This window comes from Sinohyriopsis cumingii, chromosome 5, assembly GCF_028554795.1.
Source record: "Sinohyriopsis cumingii isolate HCF-2022 chromosome 5, ASM2855479v2, whole genome shotgun sequence".
Taxonomy (NCBI): Eukaryota; Metazoa; Mollusca; class Bivalvia; order Unionida; family Unionidae; genus Sinohyriopsis; species Sinohyriopsis cumingii.
The window spans coordinates 77,358,489-77,375,300 of record NC_142965.1 but is presented as its reverse complement, the minus strand read 5'-3'; the positions used below and the strand labels follow the sequence as shown (position 1 = coordinate 77,375,300).

The 16,812-nt window shown below is 33.6% G+C and overlaps 1 protein-coding gene across 1 annotated transcript; it reads left to right on the top strand.

Annotated features, from left to right (window-relative positions):
- The first annotated feature begins 1,430 nt into the window (after positions 1-1,430).
- LOC149799528 (uncharacterized) lies at positions 1,431-5,991 on the top strand. The gene has a single exon (XM_089958872.1). It carries the CDS (start codon positions 1,634-1,636, stop codon positions 3,422-3,424), a length of 1,791 nt encoding a protein of 596 aa, XP_089814998.1. The 5' UTR covers positions 1,431-1,633; the 3' UTR covers positions 3,425-5,991.
- The last annotated feature ends 10,821 nt before the right edge of the window (positions 5,992-16,812 follow it).

Sequence of the window (16,812 nt, the reverse complement as noted above, 5' to 3'; positions counted from 1 at the left end):
TCTTCATACTAGACGAAATAAATTTATATTTATTTGTATCACATTTCACACATTTGCCGGTAAGTGCACACTTTTATATTTGTTATTGTTCTTGTTAATCCACTAGTGGGGGTGGCTGCTCTACATCGAGCACACTATAGATTCATATTATTTATTATATTTGTATAACATGGTTGTTATTGATTTGTCAGCGGCATGAAAGCAAGTGCCAGTAAAACATCATCCAACGTTACCAAATCATATCAGAGCAATTATCATAGGTCCATCTGGGTCGGGTAAACGTAATTATTACTTAATCTGATACTGAGTATGCTCAAATAGGATATAAGCTGTATTTAGTAGCTCCGTCAGTTGATGATAGAGATGTTACGATGTACTTAAAGATTTTAATGAAAATACAAAATTGTTGGACGAAGATGTTAGTGATATTATTAATTTTATCACCAATATTGATGAAGCCCGATTTGAAGATGACCTCGTTGGATTTATTAATAATCTCGTAGTATACGATGATGTAATGCTGGACAAACAATCAAATCCAAATAGAATATTTTCTCGAGGCAGGCTTAAAAACACAGATGTAATTTATGTTACTCAGCGATATACATAAATACCTAAAGTGATCAGAGATAGCTGTAATATTTTAGTTGTGTTTAACGGAGTCGATACATATACTTTGTGAAACATTCATCAGACTTGGTGTTCAGGAGACATGGACTTGATTAAGTTCCAAAGCACAATCTACTCCACACGGATTTATTGCAATACATTTGCATGATCCTTGATCACGATATCGTATAGGTCTTGATAATGTATTTAGTTGAGAGATTGGTATAATAATGATTTAATTACTCACTCATTTATAGCAGCAGAGAGGGTGCGACCACAAATAAGTGTCACGGTGGGTAAACAAAATTTTGAAAGAAACATACGACACAGATAAAGTAACAAAATAAACTATCTGAATTAGAGAAACTCTCGGTTTTTGTTAAAGGCTTCGGTTTGCTGTTATTGATCTTTTATTTTCATTTTTGTAGAAAGCTTTAGTTTTCAAAAATGGACTATCCAGCAAGTGGTCTGTTCACCCTCTCTTCTGCTCCACGCTTGCAAGAAACGTCAAACATATCAAAATTCCCATGCACAATGTATAATGAAACGTTAAATTCCATATTTATCGCACAACAATGCTATATAAGATAGCTGAATAACGCATAGACCCAAAATTATTTGAAGAGAAGAAAAGAAAACCACTTGCATTATTGATTAATATTTTAAACATGCGTTAATTTTAATCAGATAGCTATTCTTAGGAGTAATAGAATAAATTCTATATTTGTACTTTGTATTTTAGAATCTTAAGATTACGAGTGATCTGTACTTTAGGCACAACACCAGTTTCTATAGTTGCATTCTATTTTATAAGCGCCATTTTTTATGTATAATGTTGATGTTTAATCCTACGATAGTTTGTAAGCTCGCCTCCTTCACTCTTTTCATGAATTTGACACATTTTAGTATAAAGCTTGAAGCGGATACCAGTGCGAAAAGGTAACCTGATAAAATCAGAAAACAAGAGCAATAAAAATAGAATATAATAGAACAAAGAAAGATTTAGAAATGTTTATAAAAAAAAATGTTTAGGCAGACTTCACCCTTGAATTTGACGATGCAACCCTTGAACTTGACTGTACAACCCCTTAACTTGACGGTGACACCCTTGAACTTGACGGGTGTCACACCCTTGGACTTGACAGTGAACAAGAACCATGCTGGAGAAAAAGTATCTGAAGGTGAAATTTGTGTCGAAACATATAGAGATAGTGAGAGTATGAAAGAGCTCATGGTAACACATACTGAAGAAAAATCATTCAAATGTGAGGTTTGTAGTAAAATGTTTTATGATGATGTTTCTTTAAAGAAACACGGGAGAATGCATGCTAGAGTACAAAGGTTCAGGTGTGAAGTTTGTGATAAAATGTTTAGTCGGAGAGGACATTTACAGGTGCATATAACGACACATACCGGAATAAAACCATTCAAATGTAAAGTTTGTCACAAAACGTATAATTGGAATAGTGAACTAAGGAGGCACATGATGTCACATTCTGGAGAGAAACCATTCAAATGTGAAGTTTGTGGTAAGATGTTTAGTTTGAATGGTGATTTGAAGAAACACATGACAATACATTCTGGGGAAAAACCATTTAAGTGTGATGTTTGTGAAAAAATGTTTAGATTGAGTGGTGACTTGAAGATGCATAAGATGAGACATACCGGAGAAAAACCATTTATATGCGATATTTGTAATGCAAGGTTTCGTCATAAAGGAACTCTGAGGGGGCATATGCTGAAACATAATGGAGAAAAATCATTCAAATGTCAAGTCTGTGATAAAAGATTTTATCAAAAGAGAACACTTACAGCACATATGCTGAAACATACACCAGAAAAATTCAGATGTGAAGTTTGTGACAAAATGTTTAAAAGGCGATGCGAGGCAAAGAACCACATGAGAATACATACTGGAGAGAAATCATTCAAATGTGAAGTTTGTAACAAAATGTTTTTTTGGGGTCGTACTTTGAAGAAGCATATGAGGGTACATACTGGAGAAAAACCTTATAAATGTGATGTATGTGATGCCAGATTTAGTTGGTTTGGTCAACTAAAGATGCACCGGACGGAACATACTGGAGAAAAACTACATAACTGTAAAGTTTGCTCTAAAACATTGCGTGGTGATTGGAGCCTGACATTACACATGAGAATGCATACAGGAGAGAAACCGTTTAAATGTTTATTTTGTGAGAAAAAGTTTAACGTGAATGGAAGTCTGAAAGAGCACATGAGGAGACATACTGGAGAAACACCCTATAAATGTGAAGTTTGTAATCGTATGTTTAGTGAGCGTCGCCATTTGAGAGTGCACATGAGGACACATACTGGAGAGGAACCATTCAAATGTGCAGTTTGTGGCAAAACATTTGATTATAACAGTAATCTGAAAGTACACATGAGGATACATACTGGAGAGAAACCATTCAAATGTGAAGTTTGTGATAAAATGTTTGCTCAGTGTGGAGCTCTCAAGACCCATGGGTTGACACATTTAAAAGAAAGTACTGGAGAAAAACAATTCAAATGTGAAATTTGTGATAAAGTGTTTATTCAGAGTGGAGTCCTCAAGAAGCACAGGTGGACACATACAAACAAAAGAACTAAAGAGAAAAGATTCAGATGTGAAGTTTGTGATAAAATGTTTTCTCGTAGTGGAGCTCTCATGAAGCACAGGTGGACACATGCAAGCAAAAGAACTAAAGAGAAACGATTAAAATGTGAAGTTTGTGATAAAATGTTTATTCGGAGTGGAGATCTCCAGAAGCACAGGCAGACACATGCAAAGAAAAGAAAGGTTTATATATAAAGTTTGTATCAGATGGTAATGTCCAAATATAAATATGAAAGTATTTTTGAGAAAGCCATCAGTCAAAACAGCTTTAATGGATACCGCACCAGGGTTGCAAAAATAAGACATTTGTCAAATGTACACATTATAAATGGCACATACCATTATGTGTGAAATGGAATGCTGGATATATTCTCATTGTATATAAAGGATGTTGTCACAAAAATGTATTATTCTTAAACATGAGTTTATTTAGCAGAATAACTTGCTTTAATGTAAATACCTCTATACAATGTATGACTGGCTTGCACTTTGGACACATGCAAGCAAAAGAACTAAAGAGAAACGATTAAAATGTGAAGTTTGTGATAAATGTTTATTCAGAGTGCACACATCTCCAGAAGCACAGGCAGACACATGGAAAGAAAAGAAAGGTTTATACCACATTGTCAGCCAATTCTGTGAGTCGGTTAAACTGTGCAATGATACATCATTTCTGTAAACATTGAATCACATGTTATTTTTGGTCAAAAATCAATTTTGTATCAAGAAAGAACGTTCATACTTTAATAAAGAAGAGTGATATTCATAAAGTGTACAAAAATATCCCACATTTCGACTCGAAATGCATATAAAAAAATGGTTTCTAAATGTCAACATGAAGACCCACTCCATTACCTATTTAAACCTGTAACCCAGAAAATCCTATTTACTGTGTATCTTTTGGAATTATAAAAATAAATGCATTATATAAAATATGGAAATGTATACCTTAAAATATTCTGCACCTTAATCCAAGTTTCCAATTTTTCATGAAGTACTCCCACGGATACAATATTGTCTGTTGGTGCTACCCAACATGTCAACTTGCCGGTAGAATGGCATTCTCATGAAATTCCCCAGCATACAATCTGTTTCTAAATTCTTTAGTAATTCTTCCCCATAAACAAGACATTGTAAACACATTACATCCTATTCATTGTTTGATGTTTCTCTTTCACATAATAGCTTTTTTATTATAAAATGTTGAACTTTACTAAAACTAATTACAAGATCGGTTTAGTTTGCTTAATATATCTTGTCATTTATTGGCATTGTTACATTGAATTTTGTAAAACTAGCTATAAACCTGACCTAATTACTCGACTGAAATGCTGACAGAAACAGTCGAAAGTAACGTATTTCATTTCTATAGCCTGATGGATAAAAATGACATCTTTTCAAAGCAGCATGCAGAATAAGCCGAAATATCACGAGTCATGAAAACACATGGATGGTATCCCATGCGTCCCAAAATTAATATTATTTTGAACAAAATAGTCTGGTGACAATTGCCTCTTTTCAAATGGTAAGCATTGCAATATTTGATTTTCGTCATTCTGTCAAATTCGGTAAGCGTTTTGTTTCAGTATTGGAGATGGAAACCTTAGGTGCGCAGAAATGCCAACAGCTTTGTATATAAAGTTTGTATCAAATGGTATTGTCCAAATATAAATATGAAAGTGTTCTACAGAGCACCAACAGTAAAAGCAGATTTAATTGATAACGTGCCAGGGATGCAAAAATAAGACATTTGTCAGATGTACACAGCATACACAGCACATACTGTTATGTGTGAAATGGAATGCTGGATATATTTTCATCGTATATAAAAGATGTTATCACAAAAAAAGTATATATTCTTAAATATATTATCTTTTTTTGCAGAATAACTTTTGCTTTAATGTAAATTCATTTATCAAACTTGTGACTGGCTTGCACTTTCACTTTGGGTAAAAAAGAAAAGTAGTGAGTGTTGTGGATGTACATTTCTCACACAGATTTTGAGGATATGAAAACCCCAGCTGACAAGAAGGATAGTTTGATGAACAGAAATAGTGAATTCTTGTATTTGGAAAGCGTGCAAAAGTGAAAATTTAAAAATAAGATCAAATAAAAATAATTATGCTGAGTTAAAAATACCCCCATTTCAGGAAAGTGAGGATCCTGAATTCCCAGTGGGAAAAGCATGTTGCAATGTGCAGAAAAGTTTCTTTCTAGAGACAGGCTGGTGACTCAAAATAATCATCACAAGTGTGGACTCAAATTCCACAAGCCAAGAAACCAATTTCCAAATGCCCAAAATTGCCCCAATTTTACTGCTATTATTTGTCACACAATGATGCAATTGCTGCTCTTCAAATATGAAAATATAAAAACAAATCATGTTAAATTGCCTTGTGTGTTTATTTGGATCTCAATGTATTTCACTTAAAGCAGTTTTTTTCTTCTGGTTCCTGATGTCAGCCATTGTCCAGTTGCTTTATCAATATCCTTATTTGCTAGATGAACAGTGTTTATGTTCATTAGCTAGATGAACAGTGTTTATGTTCATTAGTATCTGAAGCATTTTTTGCTTCATACAATTTATCGTTATATTTTCTATGTTGTTCATATATGCCACTGAATGTTTAACCTTTGTTGCATTACACTAGTGTAAGGGTGAGCAAGAGAAGTGCATTTATTATCCATTGAACTTTAATTTGAAACATCTTGAACAAAACAATAGCAATGATACAAGACCATTAAAAAAAATCAATACTCAAGTGTGTTATATATATTTGATTTAATTTATATTTGATTTAATTTAATTGTTTGTAAGTTTTATATATATATATATATCATCACCTTCCATTGTGGATTTTTGTCAGGATTCAAACTTGAGTTCATTAGAACATTTCATTACTAGGACTTCTAAAATTTAATTTGTGGATTATTCTTGGATTATTTTTGGATTTGATTCTTAAAACTAAGTTCATATTTTTTCATTTTTACAGTGTTTTTCCTAGGAAATAAATTATTTGTTACATTTTTCACAGCTTGTCGATTTCATTCTTTCTTTGTTACTGTTTATTAGAGCCTAAACAAGTAACATAAGAAGTGTTTTTGCCACAATCATTTTTAGTCAATATTTTCTTTTTATCTCAACTCTGCCAAAGGATGGTTGATTTTTTTAAATCAAAGACTCAAATGTCATCATGAAGACATTTGTTTGTTTTATTACCTATAATACCTCAGAAATCCAACATATGGCCTAAACAGTACAGATGACAACAATGAGGCAGTCATGCAACAAAAAAACTGTTCATTGATTACCTAAGAGTGTAGTCTGGAAAATGTAACATGCAGGAGTTCTACTAGACACTTAACAAGAATGTGACAAAGCATTTTGTTAATGGCTCTGTGCATGTGAAATCAGGCCACAGTTATTACTTCCAGTTCACTAATCATGAGCATGGTCCCAGAGCAATTTTTTAAATCTTCTTTTGGTGTTGATACAATAGTTATATTGAGGCATTCTTCATATTTGTTTGCAAAAAATATTCCCCATGCACAGATAGCCATGGGTCAGAGAGCCATACTACGTACTACCTTATAATTGTTTTTGTATATAAGTCTTACCTTCTGTATAAAGGCTTCAAACAGATAGAATTTGAGCATAAAACAGTATATATATATAAGAAAGAAAAGAGGGTAGCCTAAAGTAAGAAAACACTATGAGATGTAAGAAAGATAAGAGAAAGAAGTGTAGAGTGGAAGAAATTAAGAAACAGGAGTATTGTAAGAGTATAAATAGATAATAGGTTTGCATGTAAATCTTTTAAACTAGTTACTGAAGATATGTACAAAAAATAACCAAGAGATAATTGAAGATTGTAAATGCATCAACTGATTTTCATAAATATATCTAAAGTATTTCAAACACACACACAAAAGAAAATAACAACTAACTTAATAAATTTGTCATTCAGTTGAAAAACATTCCAGTTTATTCTTTCTTTTGGCTAATTCCATCTCACAAGGGTAGTGTCATTTTTAAAAAGAATCTAAACAAAGGAAGGGATGGAAGTTTTTTTTGTGGCAGGTACTATATATGTATCTTTTAGATATTAGCAATATAAAATTAATTGCACTGCCTGCTTCTAACATCCCTACAATTATTCCCGTAAGTGAAAAGGTATGCAGGAAGTTATTGTTGTTTTTAATTCACTGGCTTAAAGCATTCTAAAACTGTTTTAAATTTGCACAGTCCCAAAAGAAGTGAATCAGTGTTTGGGTAAATCCTTACAACACGAACATTTACTATTATTTGCTATTTCAGAGTTTGTTGCAAGGACTGTATGCAATAATTTATACTCAAACCAATTTAGATGAGAATCTATTGTAATTGTATATCGAAATACAAAATTATTTGTTCAGTCCATTTGGTTTTGTAGATTAAGCTGTGTTTTCCATTTCCACAATTACTTGTAGATTGAACTATTTAATATTTTAATGAATCATTCTGGAGGATTTGGTAAAGCTATTAATGCGTTATTTAATTTTGACAATGCAATTGATTTTATTACAATAATTTTCCCATAGGGGGTATGATTTCTCTTCGAACACTGAGTCAGTAGCTTTTTTATGTCATTTAATTTACTATGTAATCATGTGACTTAAACCTGTAGAGAAGATATTGCCTAATATTGTGATACTGTCATCTATCCAGCATAAATTGCTGTTTTTCGTGCTTCTTATCAATATTATAATTGTTTTTTCTATGTTTACATTAAGACCTGAGGTTTTTACGTATAACTTTATTTAGTGCATTGTATTTTATGTTTTCTTCAGAACTGGTACATTGTTTTTTAAGAGTTTTTTTTTTCTTCAGATCCATCCAGAAACAATGTTGTATAATCTGTATTCTGAAATATTAGAAATTCGAAAGGTGAAAGTGAATCGCCTTGTCTGCATCCTCTAGATATATGAAACCAAGATATGTCCATTAATAGTTACACACGATTTTATATTGTCATAAAATGTTTCAATCCATTTTATAACCAAATTATCAAAATACTTTAAGTTAGAGTTCCCATTCCAAAGAATCAAAAGCTTTTTCGAAGTCAGTCTGTAGCAGCATACCTGGATATTATGCTGTTCATTGTAAAACATTACATCGTATACTGCTCTTAATATTTTCACAAATAGGTATACCAGCCATAAAATCGGTTTGATTATCATTAACTAAGTAACATAATATTTTTTAAATCCTACTTGCAATACATGATGAGGTCATTTGATAGGTAGAATTAAGAACATATATTGTTCTCCATTTCTTTAATCAATTTTTAATCTTCTTCACCTTTAGGAATACAAGTAATAAAGCCTGCTTCTGAGTTGCTGTGCGACAATTTATTTCATAACCGGCGTTAATTGACCTAACTGGAAAATATCCTAAATCATTCAAAGAGAACTTTAAAAAACTCAAGCATAAAACCCATCAGAACCTACACTCTTAAAATTTTCATGATTTTATGGTAGATAAAACATGAAAGAAAAGAACGTTTGCCATCTAATTATTGGCTGTTTTGTATTTAGTTTTTGATTATCAGAGTCTTTGAGTATTAAGTTTAGATCTATGCCTTCTACGTTTCATGAGGGTCTCTTGAGGCATATTCTGTCTTATCAAGTATTTCTTTATATTTGGTAATGATTACTTTGTCACTTTTTATGATACTTTTCATATATTTGCTGTGATAGTTTCGGTTGCAAAAATACTTCGTCGTTTTCTTACCCTCTCCAATCCATCTAACTCTACTGACCTAATCAGATGACCCTTAAGTTAGTCCTGATGCAATTCTTTTAATTCATTTTTTCCCTGTGTCTTTTTTTATTTGCTTTATTTCAAATTCGAAATTATTGTTAAAAATATGTTGCTCCTTTTGAGTGACTTACAAAATTGCTAAAAGAAAGGCATTCTTATTCCCAGTGACTACATGTATAATAATCTTCATTTTGTAGGAAGTGTTTATCTTGTAAAACAATTAATTGAAAACTTTTTTATTTTTAAAAATGTAAGAGATCTCTTGGATTTGTCTCCTAAACCCTGACAATGTATGGATGCAAAGGTCATTTTATTAGACCTCAAGAAAGGTCACAAAGTTACACATGTTTGGAGAGAAAAAAATACTCTAGACAAATATATCTGACATGTCAGCACATCCAATATTAGTATTACTGTACATACAATTGTAATATGCAAATACAATTTTTGTTGGTACCTTTGCCTTTAACACATGAAAGGAGATCGCTAAGGAGATAGAAGAGAAGATAGATAAGATACAGAAAAAGAAGCACAAAGGTATAAAATGTTTTTACCTTCCTCTCAGTATGACAGCCTATTAATACATTCGAAATGTAAACATTTATAATATGCTTACATTTTCTACAAATGCTTCACAAATTACATTAAATGCTTTCGCAACAAAGAAGGCAAGCAGACGATTATTAAAATCGCACAGCAAAAAACTTAAATACATTTACAACAAAACAAAAATGCAGTCGTAAAAAAGCAATGAAAGCAAGCAAAAAATGATACCAACCACATGGCTTTCAGACTTTATACATTGCTATTTTAATAATAAAGATCATAAAAGGATTGTGAATAATGCAACAACAACAAAAAGCATTCACAGTTAAAGAAAGCAGGCAAAGGTCATATGAGTCGCATGCAAAACATTAAAGTACAAGGACATGTCAGTACAACCGAAAGACAAAATATCAGCTGTACGGCATTTGACATATACCAGGGATCCAATTTATTGTTGGCTGTATTTCATAGTGCAATTTTAAATTTTAGAAAAGTCATAATATGTTTACTATCTTTTATATTTATATTTATTAAACAATATTCTGTTTTCGCTATAAATGAATATGATACCTGGTAAATGTGATTATTATTTTTGTTATCGAAAGCAAAAGGAAAATAAATCGAAAGAGATAAAATTTATTTTTAACAAATGGTTCATTTCGAAAACAGATTTACAGTAAAGTGAGGCACCTTATGCAAACGAAATAAAGAAAATTTTGCTATAATGTAAGGAAACTGATTTACAAGTTTCACAATATACTTACAATATTGTCTGAATATAAAATATTTTACATTTGGAATTTAATTCATTTGCATAGATAAATCATGTAGATATATTATTCATGTTAGAGACTGTGTTACATTGTATATCTTTGTCTACCATGTTCCTAATGAATGCCTTGGATCTTTAGAAAAATCGAATAGCTTGCTTGCAAAAATCACATTTTTCTTAGAATATTTGAAGAACACACATCAGTAATCAAAAATAAAATAGATCACATTCTGGAGGTAAACTGGGATGTTTTTATTTTTTTTTTTAAATTTTATTTTACTAAATAAAGAAGCTTTTAAATAAATAATAAAAAGATTCATATACATTTGCCGATACAAGTGAAAAGTCCAAGGCCTTGATTGCGAGATGTGTCTTATAGCGTGTAGTGTAGGCGTTAATCTAAGCAGCTTTGAAATACTGAAATGGATGCAGTAAAATCGTCTTCACTAAAATATGGGAAACAGAAACATAATTTCTCAAAAGTTCAACAGAATAATGTCAGCAGAAACTGATGCTTGAGATGTGGAAAGAAAGTTAATCATTCTCGAGACCAGTGTTCAGCAAAAGAGGACACTGCAAAATGCTGTCTGTCAAAATCACCAATTCGCATAATAGAATCAAGAGCGGAACCTGGATTTCTAGGGACTGTTAGCACAAAGAAGGATCAGCCGTGGATAACACGATTGAGATTCAACAACGCCTTACTTTTATTCAAGATTGATACTGGGGCTTGTTGACTAATTCCTGAGACGGATTTACGAAAAATCGGAGACCAAAAGCTATCAAAGTTTGATCGAAAACTGTACGGACCTGGAAACTCTGAATTTATAAAGCTATGAAAATTTACATGTGGACAGGAAACGAACAATGCGTTCAGTGTACAGTACATATTTTGTTGTGGTTGAACTGAATCAGGCACTATTTAGCAGGCCCGCGATTGAGGCTCTCAAGATTATTGAAAAGGTAAATATATCCTCGGTAAATGCCTCAGATAAAACTCACAAAATGCAAGCAAAAGTCACTATAAAGCCATAAATATTGATAGGGATTATCGCGAGAAATTCTCAGATTTGTTTAAAGGTCTAAGGAAAACAAAATGGTTCTATAAAATAACTCTGGATAAAATTACCAAACCTGATGCCTTATCTAACCCAAGAAAAGTTCTCATCCCTTTATTGAATGAAATTCAAGAGGAGTTGGATAGAATGGGGGAAAAAAATGGGTGTTATTTCAAAATTAGATGAGCCCACTGAGTGGTGTGCGGCAATGTTTGTAATTCCGAAACCAAACTGTACGGTAAGAATTTGAATGGATTTAAATAAACTGAATGAATGAGTTAAAAGAGATAACAACCACGTACTATCACCAGTTGAAGAATCCCTTGCAAAGCTAGCAGGTGCAAAAAATTTCACCAAATTTGATGCAAGCTCAGGCTTTTGGCAGATAAACCTTTCGTTACTCCTTTTGGTTGGTTTTATTTTAATCGCCTTCCATTCGAATCAGTTCCGCGCCGGAACTGTTTCATAAAAAGATGTCAGAAACTCTTGAGTGACATGGCGGAACATTCTGGCACATGGATGATGTTCTTGGCTTTTGGAGAAACGCAGAAAAAGCATGACGATAGACTAGAAATGGTGATGAAATCAGGCCGGCGTCACTTTGAACGCTGAAAAGTGAATTTTCGAGATCATCCATTAGGTTTTTTGGGCATGTTGTTGTCGAAGATGGTTGCCGACCTGATAGCGGAAAAAGTCAAAGCTATAACTGAAATGCAAACTCCGAAATGCGTGAAAGAGATACGATTTCTCGGTATGGCAAATCAGCTTGGCAAAAATTTAGTCCAAATTTGGCAGAAAAATCAAAACCATTACGTGAGCTTTGGAAAAGTAAAAGCATATGGACTTGGAATCCAGATTAAGAACACGCTTTTACAGATATCAAGCAAGAAATTAAAGCAGTGCATGTAACCATCCAAATTGTTAGGAGTTAATTAACAGATATTTATACAGGCAACAACATAATACCTACTGCACAATGCAATAAAACACGCATGCTAGTTAACAGTATACCGATTTTATTATAATGTAATTGGTATTTTCAGATTTACATTCTTTTCCTGAGCTTTAATGACTAAGCAAATTGTGTATCTTATATAAAATATAGCACGTGTATACTATATAATATATAAAATATAGCACGTGTATACTATATAATATATAAAATATAGCACGTGTATCCTATATAACATAAAATATAGCACTTGTTTCACCATTCTTCATTACCGATGTTGCCATACGCTTTAATTTCCACATAACTGTAATACATATTTTATGCCCTTTCGGTTTCTAACGCTCACGATAAAATATATTTTAGGAACCTATTTAATCGCCTAGAACACTTGTTTTCTTTCAGATAATCATGTATAACGGATTACCATTTACATAGAGTAATTATCTGGATACATTAGTTGAACAAAGATGAGTTGAGAAGAAAGGAGAAGACAAGAAATTTTAAAAAAGGAATTGTAGGTAAAGAATGAAGATGAGAGGAGGAATAAAACGAATACATAACAAAGAAACTCAGTTATATAAATAAAAACTTAGAGAACAAGTTTGGTAAGTCAAATGTTAAGTAATTTGCATGAAGATTTTGGTTCCATTCGTCTACTCATCCTAATGTTGTTCACAAATCTAGCCTACATAACCAAAGAAAATAATTTGTAACAACTTTCTGATAAGCGGATAACATATGAATATGTATTTATGTCATTATAATCAGTGCTGGTTTGTATTTTAGGTTACACCTATCGTTATTGTCATTATAATGAATGCTAGTGCTCATCTAGGTTACGAACACCTTTATAAATTTGCAGTTAATAAATATAAAAGGAACTTTCTTCCCCCATCCACTGCTAATGGCCTTTAATATTGCCATATTATGATAATTTATCTTACGATGCTACAGAGACATGATAACAGAGGTGTCGTCTAAGGCAGATTATTCAAAGACATATATTGTAAACAGATGTATATTATCAGGGTTTAAGTAAAGATATCATTATTGTGTATAAATGGATGACACGTAAGTTTCTCTTCTATTTCAGAAATATTTTGACAACATTTCCACCGTCTCCAAACGTTTAGACAAACAGTCCAGTCTTGAAATAACAGCAACTTTATTCAAATAATTCAGTGACGCACTTCAAACGGCTCTTGCAACAATCTTTCTAACGTGTGTAAATTTAACTCACTGTGGAGGATCCGCAGTTTTTGCCAAGCGATGTATTCATTTGTCTATTGTCGAAATAATTACTAACTATTACTAACATCCACTGAAGAATTCTGTCATTCTTATGTTATTACGAATAATGGACTGGACTGCTTATTAATCATTGATAAAATAATGGACTGGATTGCTTATTAATCATTGATAAAATAATGCGAAGCTTCTCGCCTCTTGAACCATCACTAAAATCCAAACAAATTATATGCATCAGGTCTTTGTATAATTTGTAAGTGGCGGCTTGATGGTCCTATATTTTCCACTTAAATCCTCGTTGCACAACATTCATAAAGTGTGCACATTGATACACAGAATTATGATTTTAAAAAACTCAAAAGTTATAGATCAATCTATGTTGAGTTATATTTGTTATTCCTTGTGGATAGATCAATCATTCTCTACAAATTACCGGTATAAATAATATTCGTAAAATATGTGTATATACTGCGAATCACAATGTCCTTTTTAAAGCTCTTTAAGATTACAGTATTTTCAAAATTCATCTTAGCTTGAGCAATTCAGCATTTCAGTAAGGTCGGCAGATGAATAAAGACAACCATAATAATACATTTTACTGATGCAGATGAAGCCAGCCTACACTCAGAAATAAATAATAGTCACCGACATACGCACATACAATCATTGTATAAGAAGAAATAAAATTACATGAATATTAACGATGGAAATGGAAGCATGATGTATGTCTGAAATTATGAACGCTATCAACTAACAACAATTGTGGCGAAGATACGTTAGAAGATGTCTGTGTGTGTATGTGTGTGTGTCTCTCTCTCTCTGTACACACACGCACACGCACACACACACACGCGCGTGCGCGCTGATACTACTATATGTTATAATGTTATAAGTGTTTGGTAAAACTCAGTTGGTTTAGTATCTATCTATCTATCTATCTATCTATCTATATATATATATATATATATATATATATATATATATATATATATATATATATATCGGGGCCCCGAGTGGCCGAGTGGTCTAAAGCGCTCTCCGTTACGGATCACTGTCATCTCACCTCTGTCCTCTGTCTGCGCCGGTTCGAGTCTCGGATTCAGGATTCAGCCAGTGTGGGTATGTGAGAAAGCTTGCCAGTAGCTTCTCGTGGGTCGGTGGTTCTTTCCGGGGTTGTCCCGGTTTCTTCCTCCGCCATTAATACTGGCCGCCATGTATAGCCTATCGTGTGCTGAAAAATGGCGTTAAACCCAACAACAACAACAACAACAACAATATATCTATATAATCTATATATATACTCTGAGTAATTAGTTACTGATGACATGGATTAATAACAATAGTAGTGAATAGGGCCACCCTAGGGACAATCGGAATTAGCATTACAGACTCCCCTGGGCCACTCTGGGGAATATGTAAATTTAACATGGAGAAAATTGCTGGGCCACTCTAGGGACAATGGGAATTTAACATGGAGAATAGAGTTTGGGCTTGTCTAGGGACAAGGGAAATTTAACATTGGAGAAAAAAAACTACTTTAGGGACAAGGGGAATAGAACAGGGGATTTTTTTTAAAATAATAAAAAAATGGGGTAGGCAATTGAAAGTCTATCTCTTTTCGAGAGATCTGAGTGGCCCTGAAAAGGGCCTTTGGGTTTATGTTAATGTATCTATTAACATAAGGGGCATCGCATTGGTCTTCTTCTTGTCCTTAGGCTGCGTCTCACTGTAGGACCGTAAATCAGGACTCTTTTGAGGCATCCTTGTCTTTCTACGTAGATCCTACGTATCCACAGACTGGTGTCTGTCCTGTGGACAACTGTCCAGTTGGATCGGACATACATGGGTATGTCCGTCCGGAACATCATCGTTGACACAAGCGTAGAAGATTGCACATCGGTCCACATCTTGAGGCGCCGAGAACAGGTGAATCAATGCAGTGAACTGCGCTTATTTATAGGTAGAGGTAGGATTGAAACGGATTGAGTTTGTTGACCAATCCAAACACGCGTTACAAAATTCAGTCAGCCCGCATCCAATCCGAAGAGAGCAGTCTGTGAGGTCACGTGGTCTATATAGATTCGCTGGCGCCTGTGTGCAGTCAATCTATGCGACAGTTATTCAACGTGACGGAAACTCAGAAAACGATCCATTGGGGTGCACCAGCAGTGAAGACCGCCCAAGGGAACCCGGACTTACTTTCAGAAAAGGTAAATTGGGATTTTGTGGACTTTCTTACCTCGCAAGAATTTGTTCCGGAACCTTCGCCACCTTCATTACCACACGTGGAGAATTTTAGACAGAGACAGAAAGAAGAATTGGAGAAATTTATACAGCGGCAAAAGGAAACAGAACAAGCTTTTCTCCTTCAGCAACAGCAACAAGAAGAAGAGGTAAGAAAAAAACAAGAAGAAGAATCAGCAAAGAAACAAGATGGTGAAAGTCAAATCGTCACGGTACAATTGGACATTTTAGCGGAGTTAAGAAGTCTGAAACAAATGTATCAGACTTCTTTATCACGACCGAAGAGAATACGACCTTCCCGAGCTAAACACGCCAACCCTGTGACTAAGCCTACCGTACCACCCTTAGTGATTTCAACCAAATCATCATCAGAAGTAGGCCTCCGCCGTGGCAAAGGCTTAAGGCAGTTAAAGTTGATTGCTTAAACTCATCCCTACACCAAAAAAGGCCCTTTTCAGGGCCACCCACGTCTCTCGAAAAGAGATACACTTTCAATTGCCAATAACTCAAAAAACAACAACCCATTTTACCCCTATAGCACGTGTCTGAGTATGAGTGCGTGAGTCTAGGTTCTTATTTTAAAATCAAAACCCAAAGACACTTACGTTATATATTTAATTTATTCTTTTATCAATATTTACAATTCAATTCACAATTCATAACAAATCACTTTAAAAAGTTCATAGACTTTTTCTGTTTCTTTGTTTACTCTCTCTGTTTTTTGAATTTCTTCACCGTCACAGTCTTTTCCTCTTCTTCCTCCTCACTTTCTTCCCTTCTTCTTTTCTTCTCCTGTTTCTTTTTCTTTACATGTCTGCTTTCTTCCTCCTCTTCTTCTCTTCTTCTTTCTCTGAAGAATCCCTCTCTTCTTCTGACTCCTCTTGTTTTCTTTTTTGGGCAATCTGGAGACCAATGTCCTTTTTCTTGACAATAATAACAGGTATCTTGACTTTTGTCTCT

Coding starts and splice junctions, on each gene's coding strand:
- LOC149799528 (XM_089958872.1), top strand. CDS start 1,634: ATGTTTAGGCAGACTTCACCCTTGAATTTGACGATGCAACCCTTGAAC.